Here is an 18,940-nt window from a genome sequence, read left to right on the forward strand (position 1 = left end):
GGTTTCTAATGCTTGATTTTGTTTGTTTTTAATAACTGCAGCATTATTATGAATTTAAAAAAACACTTACATGTACTGTCAACTTTACTCACAGATGTTAATGATTTGTTTGGTTTGGTTTCTGCCTGGGGATTTTCTTGATTATTTTTTTAAGACATTTTGAAATCTTTTCCATGCAAAGAAAGAAAGCTGGCAGAGAGTCCCTGGTGTTATGCAGAGAACAATGGGGGAGCTAAGTAACAGGGAACATTGTAGTGCTTAGAAGTACGATAGGGGTTAACCAGTCTGTATTCCTCAGGTTCTGTTGTTACCAGGAGGACTGCAGGTTCTGGTGGAGCTTCTGAACTTTGCAGGCACTCTGAGTTGAGATTAGTGGAGAAACTCTGAGGGGCTACAGGAATTCCTGAGAACATGGGGAAGTCCAGCTGAATGTTTTGGCCTCTGCCAATTGCTGCAGCTCCACAATTTTCCTGTGCATTTGGTAGAACATTGTAGCTCATGCAAGTCATGGATTCCATGATTCTTCATATTTATCTTTAGCTTAACTCTTTTCCCATCCCCTTTGTGCCCCTCCATACACACTTAGATGAAAGAAGTTATGTTGCCGTGGAGAAAGGGAACTCCACATGTGTCTTCTGTAGATGTGATGGTTGTCACCTACCCTTTGCTGTCAGGGTTTTAATAGATGCATGCAGATTCTGCTGCCTACTTAAGAATGTTACACCCTATATACAGGATGCTGAAGATTATACCATCAGATGAATGGGGGTTAAGAATTTCCCTCTGGAGAGGTACAGTAAGGGCTGTTCTTTGCTACCTCTGTGAGGAGCCCATCGAGAGACGGTCTTGGCTGGGAGTAGGTTGAGGCCAGGGACATTGAGCCAATCCAGTGTTATTACCATGTTTGTATACAGATGTTCAAGTAATTTAACAATGAGAACTTTTGACCTGTGACTAGGCCCTCTCCACTTCAGTGACTGATAGCAAATTGCAGAGGAAAGATTGATTGATTGCTACTTCTGATGTCACAATGATGCTACTTATGAATCACCTGAGTTACTGAGCAAATTGCAGAGGAAAGATTGATTGGTTGCTACTTCTGATGTCACAATGATGCTACTTATAAATCACCTGAGTTACTGGCATAGCTCTGTCACCATAACCTCTAGGTGTGACTGTTAAGAGCTTTTCTTATTACAGTCTAGCTTCTTTAAATGAGTTGGAAATCTGATTGAATTATATTATATTATTAAATTATATTATTAAATATGGAATATATGAAGAGTCTGGGGTGGTCTGTCACTGGAATATTCAAAGCCAAGAAAAAGGTGAGAGAACAAGTGGTGAATTTTATTAATATTGTGATTTTTTTAAATTGTTTTCTTTGGCAAAATAATAAACTATTTTATGCAGAAAATGAATGTCATCTAAAGTGTAACTCTGCTAAACTTGGAAAGTAGATTAATTTATTATACTGTGAAACAGGGATTTTTAGTTCCATTTTAAATGCCAATGTCAACCTGTTGGGTGAGAACCAAATCCACTTCAATTTAGGCTGAAACAATTTATTTTAGCCTTTATTATATATGTTTTCAGACAATGCTACTATCACCTATGAATTACATAAACATGCAAAAAAAGATAAGACAAGAAAAGGAAATGCTCAAGTTATCTTTCTTGGGGACAGGGTGACTCTTTTCAAATCTCTGCTATGCTTGGCTATTTTTCCTCTGTATCTTCTCCACTATTATGTCAATCATCTATTTTTTTAATCCTCTGTTCTGTAACTTTGCACAGACTCAGTATAGTAAGCTACCTCATCTGTGTCTTTATCCGTATATATTCCACTCTAACCCCCTAATTAAAAGATTCTCCTGCATAAATCACAATAACTAACCCAAATTAATACATTTTTTTGCTTATTCTGCTAAAACTTACTTATATCTATGTAGTTCCCAATGCATCTATTCCTTGCTGTCACCCTCACTGGCTCCATGCAGTTGTACTTACATTACAGCAATTTGTATTCTTTTTACTCATCTGTTTTTGTGGTCTTGAGTTTTTACTTGTTGGACGGGTGGAGGATGAGGGATTGTACCTGACTTACTGAAAGCTAACAGCTCTCTTCTCTACCCTGCTCTCTGCTTGGTCAAGAACTTTATTTCTGAGACACACAAAATCAGTTTTCTGATTTACAGACTGTTTCAGCAAAATCTGATGATCTAAAGCAGCAGAAATACATACAAAAAGCAAAAATTCCTTCCTATTTTCTTATAGTCTTATATATAATAATTTCTCTAACATTACTTAGTACACATTTGACTAACACAATTCATTACACAGTTCTCCAACAAAGCTTAACTATGTATGTGCTTGCTCATGGTGGCTCCATAATTTACAGTAGAACTTCAGAGTTACGAACACCAGAGTTACAAACTGATCAGTCAACCACAGAAATCTCATTTGGAACCAGAAGAACACAATTAGGCAGCAGCAGAGACACCCCCTTTCCCTCCCCCCCCCCGCAAAAGGCAAATACAGTACTGTACTGTGTTAAACTACTAAGAAATAAAGCAAAAGCAGCATTTTTTCACATCCTTTTAAAATTATATTCAAGTAAATTGTTCATCTTCTGTTTTAAAAGCATCCAACCATAAAGATGATTTAAATCTTAGCAGCAGTTCACTTTTTTATTACCTTTAAAAATAGTTACTTGTCTTAAAGAAAAGATTTCAGAAAATAAAAATGTGTTCTGTGGAGAGAAAAACAGTTATTCTGCTAGGACAGCTTTCTGGTAAATTGGTTGTAAGTCTCCCTAACATGCTGTGAATACAATGAAACTGTAAGAGGCAAAGGAGTGGCGGTAGTATTGTGTTCTGAGAAAATGTATAGTAGTGTGCTTTGGACAACTTTCAGACTTTTATCAGCAGATTGTTTTCACAATAGAAATTACACTGGGAATTTATTAAATGGGCTTTTAGTGTACTCTAGTTCTTTATAAACCACCAAAATTACAAGCAATATATTATTTTAATAAAATGACAGATAAACTGAAACACTTCTAATAGGAGAATTTCCTCTAAAAAGGAAATTCTTAGCATATTGATTTTCAGTTTAAAATTTCAGTCTAACCTACTTTAAACAATGAAAATTCTTCTGTTCTTGCTGTTCAAAATAGTTCACTCATTTTTTTCAGTTGAATCAATGTGCTGATTCACTGTAAATTGAAAGTTGCATTGAATTTATCTCTTGTGCCTAAACACTTCTAGTTTTTTTTAGTTTTTGCTGCTCATTTATTGAAACTTAGCACACACTTGTACTATAGCCAAGTGTAATCTGTTATCAGTTTGGGATGGGATACCTGTGTGGGTGTTCACTAGGTCATGGAAGACTGTAAGCAGTTTTGGGGCAGAGACCATGACTTCCTCGTATGTATGTGGTCTTTTTTTTTTTTTTTTTTAACAGTGCCTACTAAAGTGGGGTTTCAGTCTTGATTGCGGGGGCGGGATTGCTATTTTAGTACAAATAATAAATATTCCCCTTGCATCACTGTGATTTATGATTAAACTTTTTATAGACTGAAATGATGGAGCAAACCATGGAAAGAGTACAGAAATGGCAAAGAGAAGTTGAAATTAATCGTTGCTCCTTAGAAGAGAAAAGAAAAGAACGGGAAAAGGTAAGACAAGACCCCTTTTTTCACAAGTTTAAAGTTGCCTCCAGACTGCTGTTACCAGAGTGAACAAGTTGTTCTTTGAGTATTTGTCCATGTAGATCCCACTCTAGGTGCATATGTGCCTCAGGTACGCAAGATTGGATTCTTCTTCTTTGAGTGCTTGCTCATGTCGATTCCATATTTGATGTGTGCGCGCCCCCTAGGGCCGGCTTTGGCAACCTCTGGAGCCCTGTGCTTATGCGCTGGTACATTGGACCCTGCTGGCCCCATGCCCTCTCAGTTCCTTCTTTCCACCAGTGACGGTTGTTGGAACGCTTCCTGTTTTCACAAGTCCGATAGTGGTTTCTCTAACTTTGGACTCTGAGTTTTTCTTGTATATCGTTACTGTAGTGTTAGCAGTTAGCATTTAGGAGCGGAATCCCATTAGGGACATAGCCCCAAGGACGGGGTATGGCCGGTCCCTGGGGTTTCAGCCATGGGCTGGGTGCAGCAAACCTATGTCTATTAGTGACCTGAACACGAGCTGCCTTAAGTGCCTCAGAGAGGCGCATATTAAAGAGAAGTGTAGGATCTGCAAAAACTTCAGACCTCGCTCTCTTAAAGACAGGGATATCTGATTAAAAGCCATGTTGATGGAGGCTGCCCTGTGCCCTGCTTTGGAACCATGCCGCTGGAGACTGTGGTGCTCAAGTGTAGTTGGCTACAGCAACTACACTTCCCCAAGTGAGGGACCTTCCTGGGACCAAAGTATTGTCTTCCTGGACCTAATGATCTCCCCGCTGTCCCTGTTAGAGCCTTTATCACCTCTCTATCAAGACAGGATTTTTGGTGACTGTTATCTCTGCTCAAAGGATAAGCTAGATTTAGGCGTTAATGGCAGGACCTCTTTTACTATATTTCACAAAGACAAGATGACTGTTCTTTGATCTCGCCCTAGGTTCTTATTCAGAGTGGTCTCAGGCTTTTGTTTGCATCAGGGCATAGACCCTCAGTGTTTCCCCCCAAACCTCATTTGACTCCTGGAGAGGCAAAACTTCATATGAGTGGTGTCTTTAGGGCACTTTTCTACCACCTCCATAGAACAAAGCATTCCATAACTGGCCTAGAATTTTTTTTGTAATATTTGGGACAGGTCTAGATGGCTCATTATTTCAACCCAGAGACTTTTGAAATGGATATTTGACTGCATAAAGATCTTCTGTGAACTAAATAAATTAGATCCACCTTCTCATATTATAGGGTTACCATATTTCAGCAAGCAAAAAAGAGGACGGGAGGAGCCCCGCCCTAGCCCCATCCCCGTCCTGCCCTAGCCCAGCCCCTGCCCCTCCTACTTCCCGCCCCCCTCAGAACCCACAACCCTCTCCCCAGCTCCTTGTCCCCTGACTGCCCCCTCCTGGGACCCCTGCCCCTAACTGCCCCCCAGGACTCCACCCCCTACCTAAGCCTCCCTGCCTCTTGTCCCCTGACTGCCCCCTCCTGAGACCCCCCCCAATCCTAACTGGCCCCCTAGGACCCTACCCCCTACCTGTACCCTGACTGCTCCAACCCTTATCCACACCCCCACCCCCAGACAGACCCCTGGGACTCCCACACCCCATCCAACCACTCCCCACCCCCTGACAGCCCCCCCAGAACTCCCGACCCATCTAAACCCCTCTGCTCCCAGTCCCATTGACTGCTCCGATTCCTCTCCCCACTCCTGCCCCCTGACAGCCCCCCCCAGAACTGCCAACCCCCCCCCCTCGCTCCTTGTCCCCTGACTGCCCCCTACTGGGATCCCTGCTCCTAACTGCCCTCCAGAACCCCACCCCTTACCTAAGCCTCCCTGTTCCTTATCCCCTAACTGCCCCTTCCTAAGACCCCCCCCAACTGCCCTCCCAGGACCCTACCCGCTACCTGCCCAAAACCTTATCCATACTCCCCCCAGAAAGCTCCCCCCGAACTCCCAACCCCCCGTCTCTTGACTGCCCCATCCAAAACCTCCCTGCCCCTTCTCCGACCCCCTGGCCCCCTTGTTGTTGGCCTTCGCCTAACATCTCTGTGAGCTTGCTCAGGAACGCCTGGAGCCGTTCGTCCCGGCAGGCTGGCTGGCAGGGGAGGAGGAGCGGGGGCAGAGCTCCAGACTGCCAGAGGTGATCTGCGAATGCAGGGAGGGAGGGAGGGAGTGATCTCTGCAGGGGGGAGGAGGAGGGGCTCTCTCTGGCTGTCGGAGCCCCATGTAAGTGGCACCATCCAGCCGGCTACCCTGTTAACCGCGCACGCTTGCATGGGGCGGGGGAGGAAGTCTGGACATTTACAAATTCCCCCCAGACGCTATTTTTAGCTCAAAAATCCGGACATGTCCGGGGGAATCCGGACGAATGGTAACCCTATCATATTAAAGCAAACTATACTAGGCCCCAAGTGACATGGGCATGCTTGAGGAAGGTTCCTATGTCAGAAATTTGGTAGGGAGCCAGTTGGAGCTCATTGCATACTTTTACTCAGCACTACTCGCTAGTTGCAACTACTAGATCTGATGCCCAGTTTGTTAGGGCAGTCCTGCAGTCTTTATGTAAATTAGACTCTTGACATCCCCCTCCATAGGGAAATAACTGTTAGTCACCTAAAGTGAGATCCATGTTAACAGATAGTGGGAGACTTACCTTACAGTAATTCTGGTTCTTCTGGCTGTTCTGCCCACATGGACCCCACGACCAGTCCTCTTTCTCTACTATTGTGAAATCCATTAGTTTTGGGATTCTGTATTGGCAAAGAAACTGAGAAGTGGCTGGGCCTGCCTTGCCCGCAGGTGTTATGTGTGTGTGAGGGGGGTGCGTGTGTGTGCGCGTGCATATTAAGATACCTGCTGATGCTACATTGTGCACTGTCAACCCAAAAGAACCCAATCTCATGCACATGGGGCACGTGCACACCTAGAGCAGGATCCATGTAGCCAAAACATCTCAAAAGAAGCCAGTTAGTGTAAGGAAAATAACTTTTTTGTAACATGATATTCTGATTTTGCTACTAAGGGGCAAATTTTAGTAGCTCGTATTCAAATTGAGGGAAAGTTAGTGGGAAAATATTTTAAGTATCTCCACTCTGACCTTCCCTCTTTCATTTTTTTCTCCTTTGTCACACTCTCCCTTGCTACTTTTATTTGGATTTTTTCTTTTCTTTTAGTTTGGCAGCTGGATGGATCTGCATTTGTTAGTGAAACAATTTATTGGCCTACCACGAATTAAATTGACTAAAGCCATGTTCCCTACCTGTTGATAATAGTAGTCTGGTGGTTATAACTTGGTAAGAGGAAGTGAATCCGTATTTCTTCAAGGTAGGCTGGGCAGGCAGGCTACCAATTTGTTCACCTCTAATTTATAGTTAGACGATAAAAAAATCAGAAAAAAGCGTGAACATTTTGCTAGTAATTGGCTCACTTATTCCTGAGTGTGACCCTCCCCACCTGCCTTCTTCTGCTCCTGGCAGGCCAGCCCAGGGTAGGAGTGGGCCTTTGGAAAGGGTATGAGGGCAGAGAGGCTGGGGATAAGTGGGGGAGACATAAAGATTTGGGGAAATGGATCACTGGGATCCAAGAGGGTTGGGGACTTCATAGGATGGGTCTCTGGCTGGCAATGAGAGTGGGAACAGGCTGTGGGGGTACTTGAGGACATGGGATGGAGCAGGTGTCTTGCTGGAGGATAGGAGGGTGCTTAGGAGAAAGCAGAGGGGAAGCACTAGCACTTCACTACCTTCTCCATCTGACAAACCTGCTATGATTTGTTAGAGGGGAGTCCTGCAACTGCTGCCAAGAGAAGTTTGGCAGAGAGGTTTGTTGCCAGGAGACGCCACTAGTGCTTTCCCTTCCCTATCTTCCTCCACTTTCTGCTCCCCCACTTAGCTCTTTCTTTTCCTTACCAACCTCAACACCCTCTACTAAAAGTCCTGTGCCCCTCATAGCCCTATTCCCCCACATAAATTCCCTCTCAAATTCATGTAGAGCCCCAACCATAAGGACCGTGGGGCTGGGAAGAAGCCTCGAAAACTAATTATACCTGGATGGATATCTACTTTGCATTTCCTAAAGATTGCAGGAGATGGGCTAGATTCCTAAGGATCTTCGGAGGTGTGCATTAGTGAAGTTCTGCTCCCCCAGAACTGAGGCGGGAGGAGTGAATGCCCCTCTACCAAACTTCTGTTGCTACTCAGTCTTATGTTAAGTCAAATTGAAAAAAACTAAGGCAGTTTCCTCACAAAAAACATTTTTACAGCAGTAAGTTAAACATGTAATCATAGCAAAGAAGGGAATTTTTTCCCCCAAAGGATCATGATTATTGGGGATTAGTCTGGTTGCTTAGTTGTAATGCTCAGTGTTGTTATGGAGATCTACTTTTGAATTGATATATAAGCTTCATTCCATTATTTGCTAGTATTTTTTTGATCCACCTGTATTGGTGTAACAGATTCAGTAGGCTACTCTGATTGGCTAAACTGAGTCATGGCCATTAGTGGCCATAACCGAATTTAGGCTTTACTTAAAAATGGTTTTTAAACTCTTTTTGCTTCTGTAAGAGAGGGCTTTAGTGTAATTAGTAACTATTTACAGAGACTATTTACAGTCCCTCCCCCATGTTTTCCAGTGTTAATAGTTATAGTAACTTGACTAGAAACATGTAACAGGAGTGTGTTTCTCCCTCCTCCCTCCCCCTCCCCCATCTTCTACATTTCTAGGAAGTATTACGTCAGCTCCGTGCCTTACAGACAGTGGCCCAGCAGTGCAAGGAGATGAAACTCAACCAGGACTTGCAGCAAGCCAAGAACGATTACAATGGTCTACGGGCAGAACTTGACAACGTAGGATTTTTAATATCTGAACTATTCAAATGGAAGTGGTGATGCTGAGTTTTTATTTTATGTAAAATTTTAACTGTCCTCTTTTTTGTGTTTAAAGATCTATACATGACTAATATTTAAGTGCAACTAAATACATCCCAGGTGAGAGCAAGCTGCGCTATGTTCCTGTCACAGGGTGAGCTGGTCCATTCAAAGACTGGGGCACAGCTGCACTTTTTCTCAGGTTTAGCCCATCTCCCTGTATGATGGGAATGAATACAAGGGTCATGTGACAGAAGCATGCGTCTAAACCAGGCCTGCTGGTTTAGATGCATGGCAGCCTGTAGTCATTCAAGAGAGAGACCCCCCCCCACGCCCCAAAAGTTCAGAGAGACACACTCTCTCTCCTTAGTTCCCAGGCAGAGAGCCTGTGAAGAGGACAGGTGACAATTTTCCAGAACTCTAAGGCAGAAGACTTTTGGGGGAAGAGATTTACAAGGAACTGGAAACTGTGCAGGGATAAGCCTCCATTGATGGACCTGCAGGATGCAGAAATCCCAGCTAAGAGAGGGGCTGGACTGCAGGGATGGGCATGTTCTGATAAAAACCTGGAAAAACTTGAGGCATTATAAACGGAAAGGAATAATTGAGGCTGGTAAGGGTATGTTTGAGTGTTGTGTTATGATAATAAACCAAACTGGAAAAGAGCACTACTGTAAAATCGTCACATGTGATAGCTGGTTTGATGCAAGATTGAAGGTAAACTGAGGTAGCAGATGGGCCCAAAGGCAGTTTGGGGGTAATGCCCTGGAACCCTTCCCTTTAGACTTGTTCGGATTTGAGCACTGCTTCTTTTCTACCCACACTCTCTAATAGAAAACTGCTTTTTTATTTTTGATACACATGGTCTACACTGACTTAATACAGAGGTTCTAAATTTGTCCACGATAGCTGTCTGGCATAGCTATGTGTCATCCTAGCTGTGTGAGCACATTAATCAAACATTTTCTACAGAGGAGAAAATACTAACCACTACACATACTCTTCTTTCCATGTTTACTCTTGAAACACTCGATTCATACTGAAACTTGGACGTCTAAAGGTTTTTATCCAGAAAAGCGTACTCCTTTCTAGAATGGAACTAAATTATTTCATTCTCATTTTTTTCTCTCTTGATGTTGGTAATAAATTTACTTCCTTTTTAATTTGGAGTACTATAGAGCTCTTATGACAGATATAAAACAGATTAAAAAGATTGAAAACCAGTTAGAATTTGGTGGTGTCACAGTTATGGTCTTGTTAACTTCCTGGTTTAGATAGCGATATGAAGTCAGGTGATAAATTTAAGATTGAGCATAGCACTACACTAATTTCCCTTATCTCCGAAGAATGTAGTTCTGGAGACAGAGGTGCAAGCTGAATGTCTTTGTTGGTCCATAAATACAGGGAATTAAGGTGTACAAATACTGGTTTTTAAGAACATGTAACCTATTCCTTGAATATATAGTAAGTGGAAAAGGTAGAGTAATTTGTCAATCTCTTGATATTTGTGTGAGAGAAATAAAGCATCTGACTTGCTGTACCCAAACAAAAAGTGAGAACTGTGTTTTTCTCCGACATTTGGATTGTACAGAACTGAGTCTAGTTTGGTATTGATCCTTTCTGTTTGTTGGCTGTTCAATGGCATATTTGGTGATAGCTGATCATCAGTCCAACACCTAAACGTTACCTCTCAAATGAGCAGTTGAGGACTGAGTGGGAATGGGGAAGCATCTTCTAAACCTAATAGGTGCTTGCTTTGACAAAATACGTTACGTTAAAAAAAATTGAGAGCAAGTGTTAAATCTGCTGCCCTTATGATTGAACTTAAAAGAAAGCTCTGGTTAGGATTCCCAATGATTAACAGACTGTACTATAAATATTGCTTAAATTATGAATATATTTATACATTGCAACTATATACTTGAAAATGTGCCTGAAAATATTTTTCATATCCTTGCCCAGTCTTGAGTTAAAGATTTGTGTTACCTTAACATGTACTGTTTTTGGTATGATACAGAATCTAGAACCCGGGACTGGACAGTGAAAGGAGGATGGATTTTTTAGATATCTGGCCTATTTTTAATTGTACTTTTTTAAAGCCATCATGCTGAGTTTCAAGGATTAGGGCCAAATTCTGCTCTTAGTTATACAACGCAGAAGTCAACAGTTACTCCAAAGTTCTTTCTGTAAGAGGAAGCAGAACATAGCTTATTCTTTTTGCTTTGTTTTATAACGTATCTTTGGAGCTCATCATTTCAAGGGACATCAGGAATTTTTAATTTTTTAAAATAGATTAAATATGACTACAAATAAAATGTGATGTGTTTTCCTCATAGGCAATAGCAGTGAAACATCATTTGGAAAACAACTCCAATGAGCTTACAGAGAGGCTGTGCAGAGCAGAAGAGGCTTTACTGGCAAGCCAGTCAAAGCAAAATGAGTTGAGGAGAAACTTTGAGGTAAAGAAATCAGAGGGGAACTGGAATAATTAACAATTTAAACTGGAAATCAGTAAGAACTGGTGCCATTTAGGCCTTACTGACTCACAGGGGAACTCTGCAAGCTGTGTGTTGGAGAATAGTGTATTTCCACCAGAAGTTGTGTTTCGATACTGTCTTAATTTGGCTGTCCTTTTTTGGACCATCTTAAGACTGTGAGAATGTTCCTCCTCTGCCTTGGTGAGCCCTGCGCTTATTGGCGGATTTGCTCACCGCAGAGATTCATGGCAGCCCTCAGTTTGGACACTTTTGTGGCTCAAACCTGCCATTCATTCAGCTAACCTCATCACTGGCCAGCATGGGGAAAAGGAAAGAGAACAATCCCCGCAGACTCTGCTGACCCACCTTGGGTCAGGGGGACAGGCCAGGGACCTTCCCCTCTGGTGGGACTCACAGTCCAAGTCAACTCCTCCTCTTATATCCAATAGGGGGAAGGGAGAGGGGGGAACCTGGGCCTGCCCTCTACTCTGGGTTTCAGCCCAGGGCCCTGTGGATCGCAGCTGTCTACAGAGTTTCATGTAACACCTGTGTGACAGCTACAACTCCCTGCGCTACTTCCCCATAGCCTCCTCCCAACACCTTCTTTATCCTCACTACAGGACTTTCCTCCTGATGCCAGATAGCATTTGTACTCCTCGGTCTTCCAGCAGCACGCCCTCTCACTCTCAGCTCCTTGCGCACCTTTCACTGACTGAAGTGAGGTCCTTTTTAAACCAGGTGCCCTGATTAGCCTGCCTATCTTAATTGATTCTAGCAGCTTCTTAATTGGCTCCAGGTGTCCTAATTAGCTTGCCTGCCTTAATTGGTTTCAGAAAATTCCTGATTTTTCTGAAACTGCCCCATTATCTTACCCAGGGAAAAGGGACCTGCTTAATCTGGGGCTAATATATCTGTCTTCTCTCACTCTCCTGTAGCGGGCCCCTGCCCTGTGGACCCAACCGGCCTCCCCCCCCTTTCACCGTAAGCCGGCTATACGACTTGAAGCTGGTTCGTTTCCAGACTGCGCCAAGGAAACATCTATACACGCTCGTGCTCCACACCCTGCACTTCCTCACTCTCGCGTCACACCCCGACACAAAGTGGCGGGACCTCCTGCCACTTCTAGAGGGTGAGGAGCCCCGGTGGGCCAGCCTATACTCCACCCTGCTCCCAAGGCCTGCCGGGGATGTCAGTTGGCAGCTCCTTCATGGGGCTGTGAGCACGGGCATGTACTTGGCGCGGTTCACCCCCGTCCCGGGACACCTGCCTCTTCTGCGGCGTGAGGGAGACCCTGGCGCACGTTTACCTGGAGTACGCCAGGCTGCAGCCTCTATTCCAGGTCCTCACATATATCCTGTTGCGTTTCTGGCTGCACTTTTCCCCTCACCTCCTTATTTATGCACTCTCTATCCGTGGCCCCACAAAGTCATGGGACCTCCTGGTCAACCTCCTCTTGGTCCTGGCTAAAATGGCCATCTATAAAACCAGGGAAAGGAGGTTGGCGGATGGAGTCTCCTGTGACTGTGGGGCCTCTTTCTGATCCTCCGTCCATTCAGGCATCCGGGCAGAGTTCCTCTGGGCGGCGTCCACTGACTCCCTTGACGCCTTCGAGGAGCAGTGGGCGCTGTCCGGGGTTCTCTGCTCAGTGTCCCATTCAGGTTCCCTTCGGACCCTTTGACCTCACTCCTGTCCCTGTTATTTCATTAGTTGTCCCCCAAAATCACTTGGTTTCCAGGTCTTGTGGATCCCCCGCTAAGGCTGGGGGGATCTTTTAGCAGTGGGCGGGCTTTGGCCCGCCCACTTCCTGGATCCCAATAGGATCACTCTCCTGTAGCCCTCTGGCCCGACCCTGTCACAAGACCTATAGAAGTGATACAAAATAAGGCCCTGATCTTGCAGTTTTTGCAATTGATTCCATGTGGACTGACCCCAGGCACAAAATTGGTTGTATGGTCAGGGTTTCAAAAAATTATTTTGCACCAGCTATACTACAGATAGGGTTACAGTTCATATGGAATTATTTGACTAATCTAATTATGTCGTATGGTTCAAAAGACTCTTTGTTTAGTCCTAAAAATAAAATATATTAAATATCGGGTTGAGTTCATTTGGAAATTCTAGAATCATTAGCTGCTTCCTAAGTATAAGTGTGTTTGGCCTAATTCCAAGATTTCGTGGAGGAATGGGTACTTTTTTGGTCACACAATCAATTTAAAGCAAGAGAAAATCCCCAAAATGATTTGTACATTTTTACTTTTTCAAGCACTATAGACTAGCATTATCATCAAAATTCTAACTATGAAGCCAGTTCCTGACCTGGAATATATCAGCATAGCTCCATTGAAATCAATAAAGTTATTCCAATTTACACGAAAAGGATTTGGCTGTAAATTTTGATTTAAAAAAAAACCCTTGATTGTAGATTAAAAGATTTTCCTTTTAATTTGGAATTAGAAGGAAAATGAAAGGGAAGAGAAGTCAGAATAGTCATAGAAGCAACAGCCGAGATTTTTTTTTTTAAGTTCTTATATTGTGCCAATTGCTGGTGTATCTGAATGCTTTCCAGAGTTAAGAATAATTAAGGTGACTAGCATCTGTTATTTGAGGTTTCTATTTCTCCCATATCCCCCAGAGCAGTGGTTTTCAACCTCTGGTCCACAGACCCCTGGGAGTTTGCAGACTGTCTAAGGGGTCCTCGAAAGGTTGTCGTTACAACGGAACAGTGGTTTTCAACCCGTGGTCTGTGGGGATCCACAGACTATGTCTAAGATTTCCAAAGAGGTCTGCGCCTCCATTTGAAATTTTCTAGGGTCCGCAAATAGAAAAGAGGTTGAAAGCCATTGTCCCAGAAGGTAAAGGGTTTGTGTGTGGGGTGGGGTGGGGTGGGGGGTGTGTAAATATGAAAAATTGTGATGTTAGTTGTCATTCTAAGTTTTTGCAGGAGTGAATTTCATAGTATTGGGCCAGCTCCTGAAAAAGCCCTGTCTCCTGCATATGCTAGTTTTACTTCTGATGTGTAGACAGTTGTTCCCGAGGAACACAGCTACTGAAGTCTGAGAGAGTAAGATGGTATTTTGGGCCCATGTTCTTTATAACTTCAAAAATAAAGACAGATTTGATTGAGTGTTCTGTTGGGGAATCAACGGAGTGAGTGAAACATAGGACTGATGTACTCAAGTGAACCTGTATTACTGAGGAGGTGTGCTGCTATGTTCTGTAACTGTTGCAGATTTTTCAGGGCAGATGCATTCGAGTCTAAATACATTGGATTTCGATTATTCAAGCAAGAGTTAATGATGGCCTATGTGATTGAGGCCAAATTGTAATTGCAAATGATGGGATGGGATGTACATGAAGGTGGGAGAATACATGTCTTGTAAATGGTTTTGTGAAAGTCCAGCATCAGAGCGTGGGATTTTTTTGCAGCTATGTTAGGTTGTTGGTTCCAGATTTTTGTTCAATGCTTCTTAATCAGAGCCACTTGTGCTGAGTCACAGCAAGAGGGGCGGGCCTTTCAGCCATTTAAACCCCTTGAATTTCATTGGTATTTTGAACACGGGAAGCTCAGAATTCCTGCAGCTTTGAGACATTTGTCAGACATCAGCATTGTCTAAAAATTTTGTCTCTTGACAACTGTGTATTTTAGAATGATTGATGATAGAGTGTGTGTGTGTGTGTGTTTCGATATAACAGTTGGATATTTTGGACGAGAAGGTTGTGAAACAAAAGGAAAATAACTAGAAGCAGCAACGGTTTTATTCATGTTCTTTGGGTGACTTCTATCCTGTGTCAAGATCTGCTATGGGCAGGCAACAGGGAACTGGTTGCAGCTCCCTGGTTCCATATCCTGAGCCAGCTAAGTACTGCTGTGATCTGTGCCAGCTGGGAGATGTCCCAAAAGGATCTGCCCTCTGAGGATTGCCAAGAGTGCAGTTTGTGTTCCTAAATCATGTAAGTGCTTAGAAACCAAGGCCCAACTTTCCAGAGTCTTCATGGGACTCAGAGGGGTAGTATGCCACATCACACTACTCTCAGTTTATTGACTTAATCGACTGTTTTGTAACTAATGTTTTGTTGTAGGAAATGAAGAAGGAAAAAAACCTTCTTTGCTGCCAGTCTGATGAAAAATCAGAAAAAATCTATCAGCTGGAAGAAGCACTAAAAATAGCCCAACACCTTCTAACAGAGACCCGGAAGAATGCTGAAGAGATGAAAAGTGAGTGACACATTTCTACCCATTTAAATCCCGTTACAAACTATTACTTCAGTGTGGGAGATCTGTAAACTTCATTATAAATGGTGATTTGAAGCGTCCCCAAGAAATAATAAGTTCCCACTGTGTGATATAGTTAAATTAACTTTCAGCTAATACACGCAATTCTCTTTCCAAACTGAGATGGAACTTCTTTATACAAATATACTAACTCATAAAATTATATGGTTTTAAAGCGATTTAAAATGAGGAATAAATATGTCCCAAACAAAACTATATGGTCAGCAAATTAAATACTACAATGTGCTCCTGTGTTTTAAAATCCCAAGCAAACAAATATACCTCAAACTATTATCCTTTAGCTTGTATATGGACTCCATCAAGCTAAAACGTGATGAAATGTTACCCGCCGAGCCCTAATTTGACTTTTCCCTACATTTGTCTATCTGGTTGGGAAAATGCATTTTGCAGACTGAGGTTTAAGAGAACAGGTAATTCTGCTAACTAGCCATTGTAAAGAAGGAGACTGCTCCCACTTATCGCTGTAGAAGTCTAACCTCACTTAATGAGATTTCAAAATTAAATTTATGGACCTAGTCCTGCTCCTATTTTAATCAGTATTTCTGCACTCTCCAATCCATGAGGCCATCCAAATAACTGCTTTGCTTTTTGATCTTATTCTTGGCAAGTGGCAGCACTTTCGGCTAGCTAAGAAAATGTAATGCCTTCTAAGCCCATTTTCTTGCTTTCGCTATCTTTTATCTGTGGTTCTTAAGGTGTCAAATGGGAGCATTCTCTCAGTTTTCTGGAGGGAATAATTATGAACAAAAAAATAAATCAGAAGATGTTTGTGCTGTAGCTCTTCACTGCAGCCAACAATAACTTGTCCTAATTGAAACATAACTGAATGTTGGTGCCCAGAGTCCTAGACTGTCACTCTTAACCCCCGGACGGTTCTTTCTCTCTAAGAAGTCTCTGATTATCCTCTCTAGTTATACCTTTTCCCCCTTGTAACGGTGTGGGACTCACCCCTGCGGCGCCCCCTTCTCGTCATCCAGGGACTTAGCTCATTTCTAGCCAGAGCACCCTCTGATGGTCACCATCCTGCTCGACATTAGCCCCCGTGTCCTTCCCGGACCCTGGTGTCCTCCCCTGTCAGGGTCCTGCTCACAACAGTAACCCACTCTCTGGGGATTCCCACCCAGGGGAATCCCCATCCAGGGGAATCCCCACCCCCTATCCTCCACCTTGCCTCAGTGGCTACTGCCAGTCACCATCTAGCCCTGTTTCACTAGGGCCAACTGCAGTCTGTAATGGCCACTCATCATTGGCAGGGGACTTTGGACCTGCTGCCTTTCCCTACAACTCAGTACCACTCTGGGCCTTGGACAAGGCCCTGCAGCCTGGGGAGTTGGCAGCCTGGAGCTCCCCAGCTCCTCTGGCCTTTCCCTAGCCCTGCTTCACTCCAGTACCCTTAGCTTCCCAAACAGCTAGGTCCCTCTCCCTTCAGAGTTAGAGGAAGATTGACTGAGTGTTTGGCTCACAGCCCTTTTATAAGGGCCAGCTGTGGCCTGATGGGGGCATGGCCCAGCTGTAGCTGCCTCCCCAATCAGCCCAGGCTTGCTGCTTTCCCCAGCCACAGCCCTCTGCAGGGTTGTTCCAATCCCTTCAGGGCTAGAGCGGGCAACCGCCCCGCTACACTCCCCTTTGAATCACCACCCTAAATAATCCTTCTCCATCCTATGTGTTGACATAGTTCAAATATCTGTTGATTGCTATCATTTCCCTTCCCCTCTCTGTGCCCCTCTTTCTCACCAAGTTCTGGGTCTTGGAGACATTGAATTTTCCTTGTCCTGTAGGAAGGGAATGCGTAGTCTTGTTTTATATGGTAAATTGGTGTTATTCAATAGAATTCTCTTTGCAATACAGGAAATCTCTTGTATTGTCTGTCTCTCTTAATTTTACTCCATACACCAGTCCATCAAACACCTTGATCATTTTTATATATTCTGGATTTTGAAGACAGGAAAATGGACAAATAGGGCACCAAAATTCTTTATCTAGCCATTGATACTGTTACCTGTCAACCATGAGTTTCAGAGTACAAGCCATCAGACCTCAGTGAAGATGGGCTGTAGAAACAGAGTTACAATTGTGAAGCATAGAGCGATTTGACTAGCAGTATGTTCTTTCTGCAAAACTGAATTCTGGCAATGCTATACAATTTCATGGTTTGGGAATAAAGGCAGTTTTAGAACACATATGTAATTATATTCTGAAATACTAAGAACATTTATTGATAGGTGAAAAATTGAAAATTGTCAATATTGCCATTGTATAGTGTTACCCATAAAAGCTAATATTGCATATTTGACATTGTTTGCTTTCACAAATTAACCACTTAATTTTTTTTATTACTATAGATAAGAGTTTGGCTCAGAAAATAGAACTGGAAGCACAAGAAGCCGAGCTTCAGCATTTAAAAAACAACAATAAATTGCTCCAGGATTCAGTCCAGGAGCTACAACTTGAAAATGGAACCCTTAAGAAGGCTTTAGAAGAAGAAAAAGTAGACTTACTAGAAACAAACATAAGTTTTTCAGATAGTTTAATAAGGCATTTCATACTTAAGCTTTTAAGAGCCAAAATAGTTATTTGTGTCCTTTTTAATATCTAGTCTCTATTCTAATATAACATTTGCTATAACTTCTCCATTAGTAGCATGGAAATCTCATTAAATCTACAAAAACAACAAAGAGTCTGGTGGCACCTTAAAGACTAACAGATTTATTTGGGCATAAGCTTTCGTGAGTAAAAACCTCACTTCTTCGGATGCATCCGAAGAAGTGAGGTTTTTACTCACGAAAGCTTATGCCCAAATAAATCTGTTAGTCTTTAAGGTGCCACCAGACTCTTTGTTGTTTTTGTAGATACAGACTAACACGGCTACCCCCTGATACTCATTAAATCTGTTATTTTATAAACTTCTGGCTATCAAAGATACAGGAGGTCTTTAGCGGGACACCTGAAAACATGATAAAATGTGCACGTTTTGTCTGTTCTGTGTCCCAGCTTTTCTCCTCATTTGGAACAAAGAGGTGATTCCTCTCACCTGTAGAACTGGGAGGTGGACCAGTGTTGTTGCTGAAGGCTCCAGGACTAAGCTCCATCCTTCACCTCAGGCCACCAGAAATTGTGTCCACCAGCAGAACAAGTTGGCGGTTCAGTTTCTCCCAACAACTTTGCTTTATCATTAATTTTTGTTCATTTTTCTGCTATATTGATTTCATTTCAACTTCTTGCTCCTCTTTCTCTCTCCTCAAGTAAGTTCTCTGGATCCGCAAACACAGCACTTCTCAGTAACTCTCTTTGACCACTAGTGCAGTGGTAGAAAAGCCCAGCAAAATCAAGCTAAGTCCAAGTAGTTCAGTGGGCAGCTTTTTAGGGGTCTTAGAGGGTAACCTACGTCTTGCTGCTACAAGCCACCAACCCTTGCTGTGTGAGGGGATGGGGCTTTGTTGGGCCAGCGCACTAGTGCCCTGCATGCGCACATAAACACACCCATTTGAAGCCCTGACTCCATTGTGAGAAGGAGCATGAGGATTCTCAAGGAGATGAGAACCCCACGTAGTCTGCTCAGGAATAACACTTGGAAACTCCATATGCTCTGGGTCCCAAAAAGACAAATGGATTGTCCCCTTTGTAAGGAAGTAATAT

General features: G+C 43.1%; 1 protein-coding gene across 3 annotated transcripts in view; it reads left to right on the plus strand.

Moving 5' to 3' along the window:
- Positions 1 to 18,940, plus strand: part of LOC135982680 (centromere protein F-like) — a 48,526-nt gene that overhangs the window by 15,417 nt on the left and 14,169 nt on the right. The window contains exons 2-6 of one of the 3 annotated variants that reach the window (XM_065590641.1): positions 3,578 to 3,679; positions 8,390 to 8,512; positions 10,870 to 10,992; positions 15,091 to 15,226; positions 17,647 to 17,792. In XM_065590641.1, the coding sequence (XP_065446713.1) occupies positions 3,584 to 3,679; positions 8,390 to 8,512; positions 10,870 to 10,992; positions 15,091 to 15,226; positions 17,647 to 17,792 (624 nt within the window). In that variant the 5' untranslated portion in view covers positions 3,578 to 3,583. The remainder of the gene's footprint in view (positions 1 to 3,577; positions 3,680 to 8,389; positions 8,513 to 10,869; positions 10,993 to 15,090; positions 15,227 to 17,646; positions 17,793 to 18,940) is intronic. The other 2 variants (XM_065590643.1, XM_065590644.1) reach the window with 2 other exon arrangements.

The sequence above is a fragment of the Chrysemys picta genome, chromosome 3 (assembly GCF_011386835.1).
Source record: "Chrysemys picta bellii isolate R12L10 chromosome 3, ASM1138683v2, whole genome shotgun sequence".
Lineage (NCBI taxonomy): Eukaryota > Metazoa > Chordata > Testudines > Emydidae > Chrysemys > Chrysemys picta.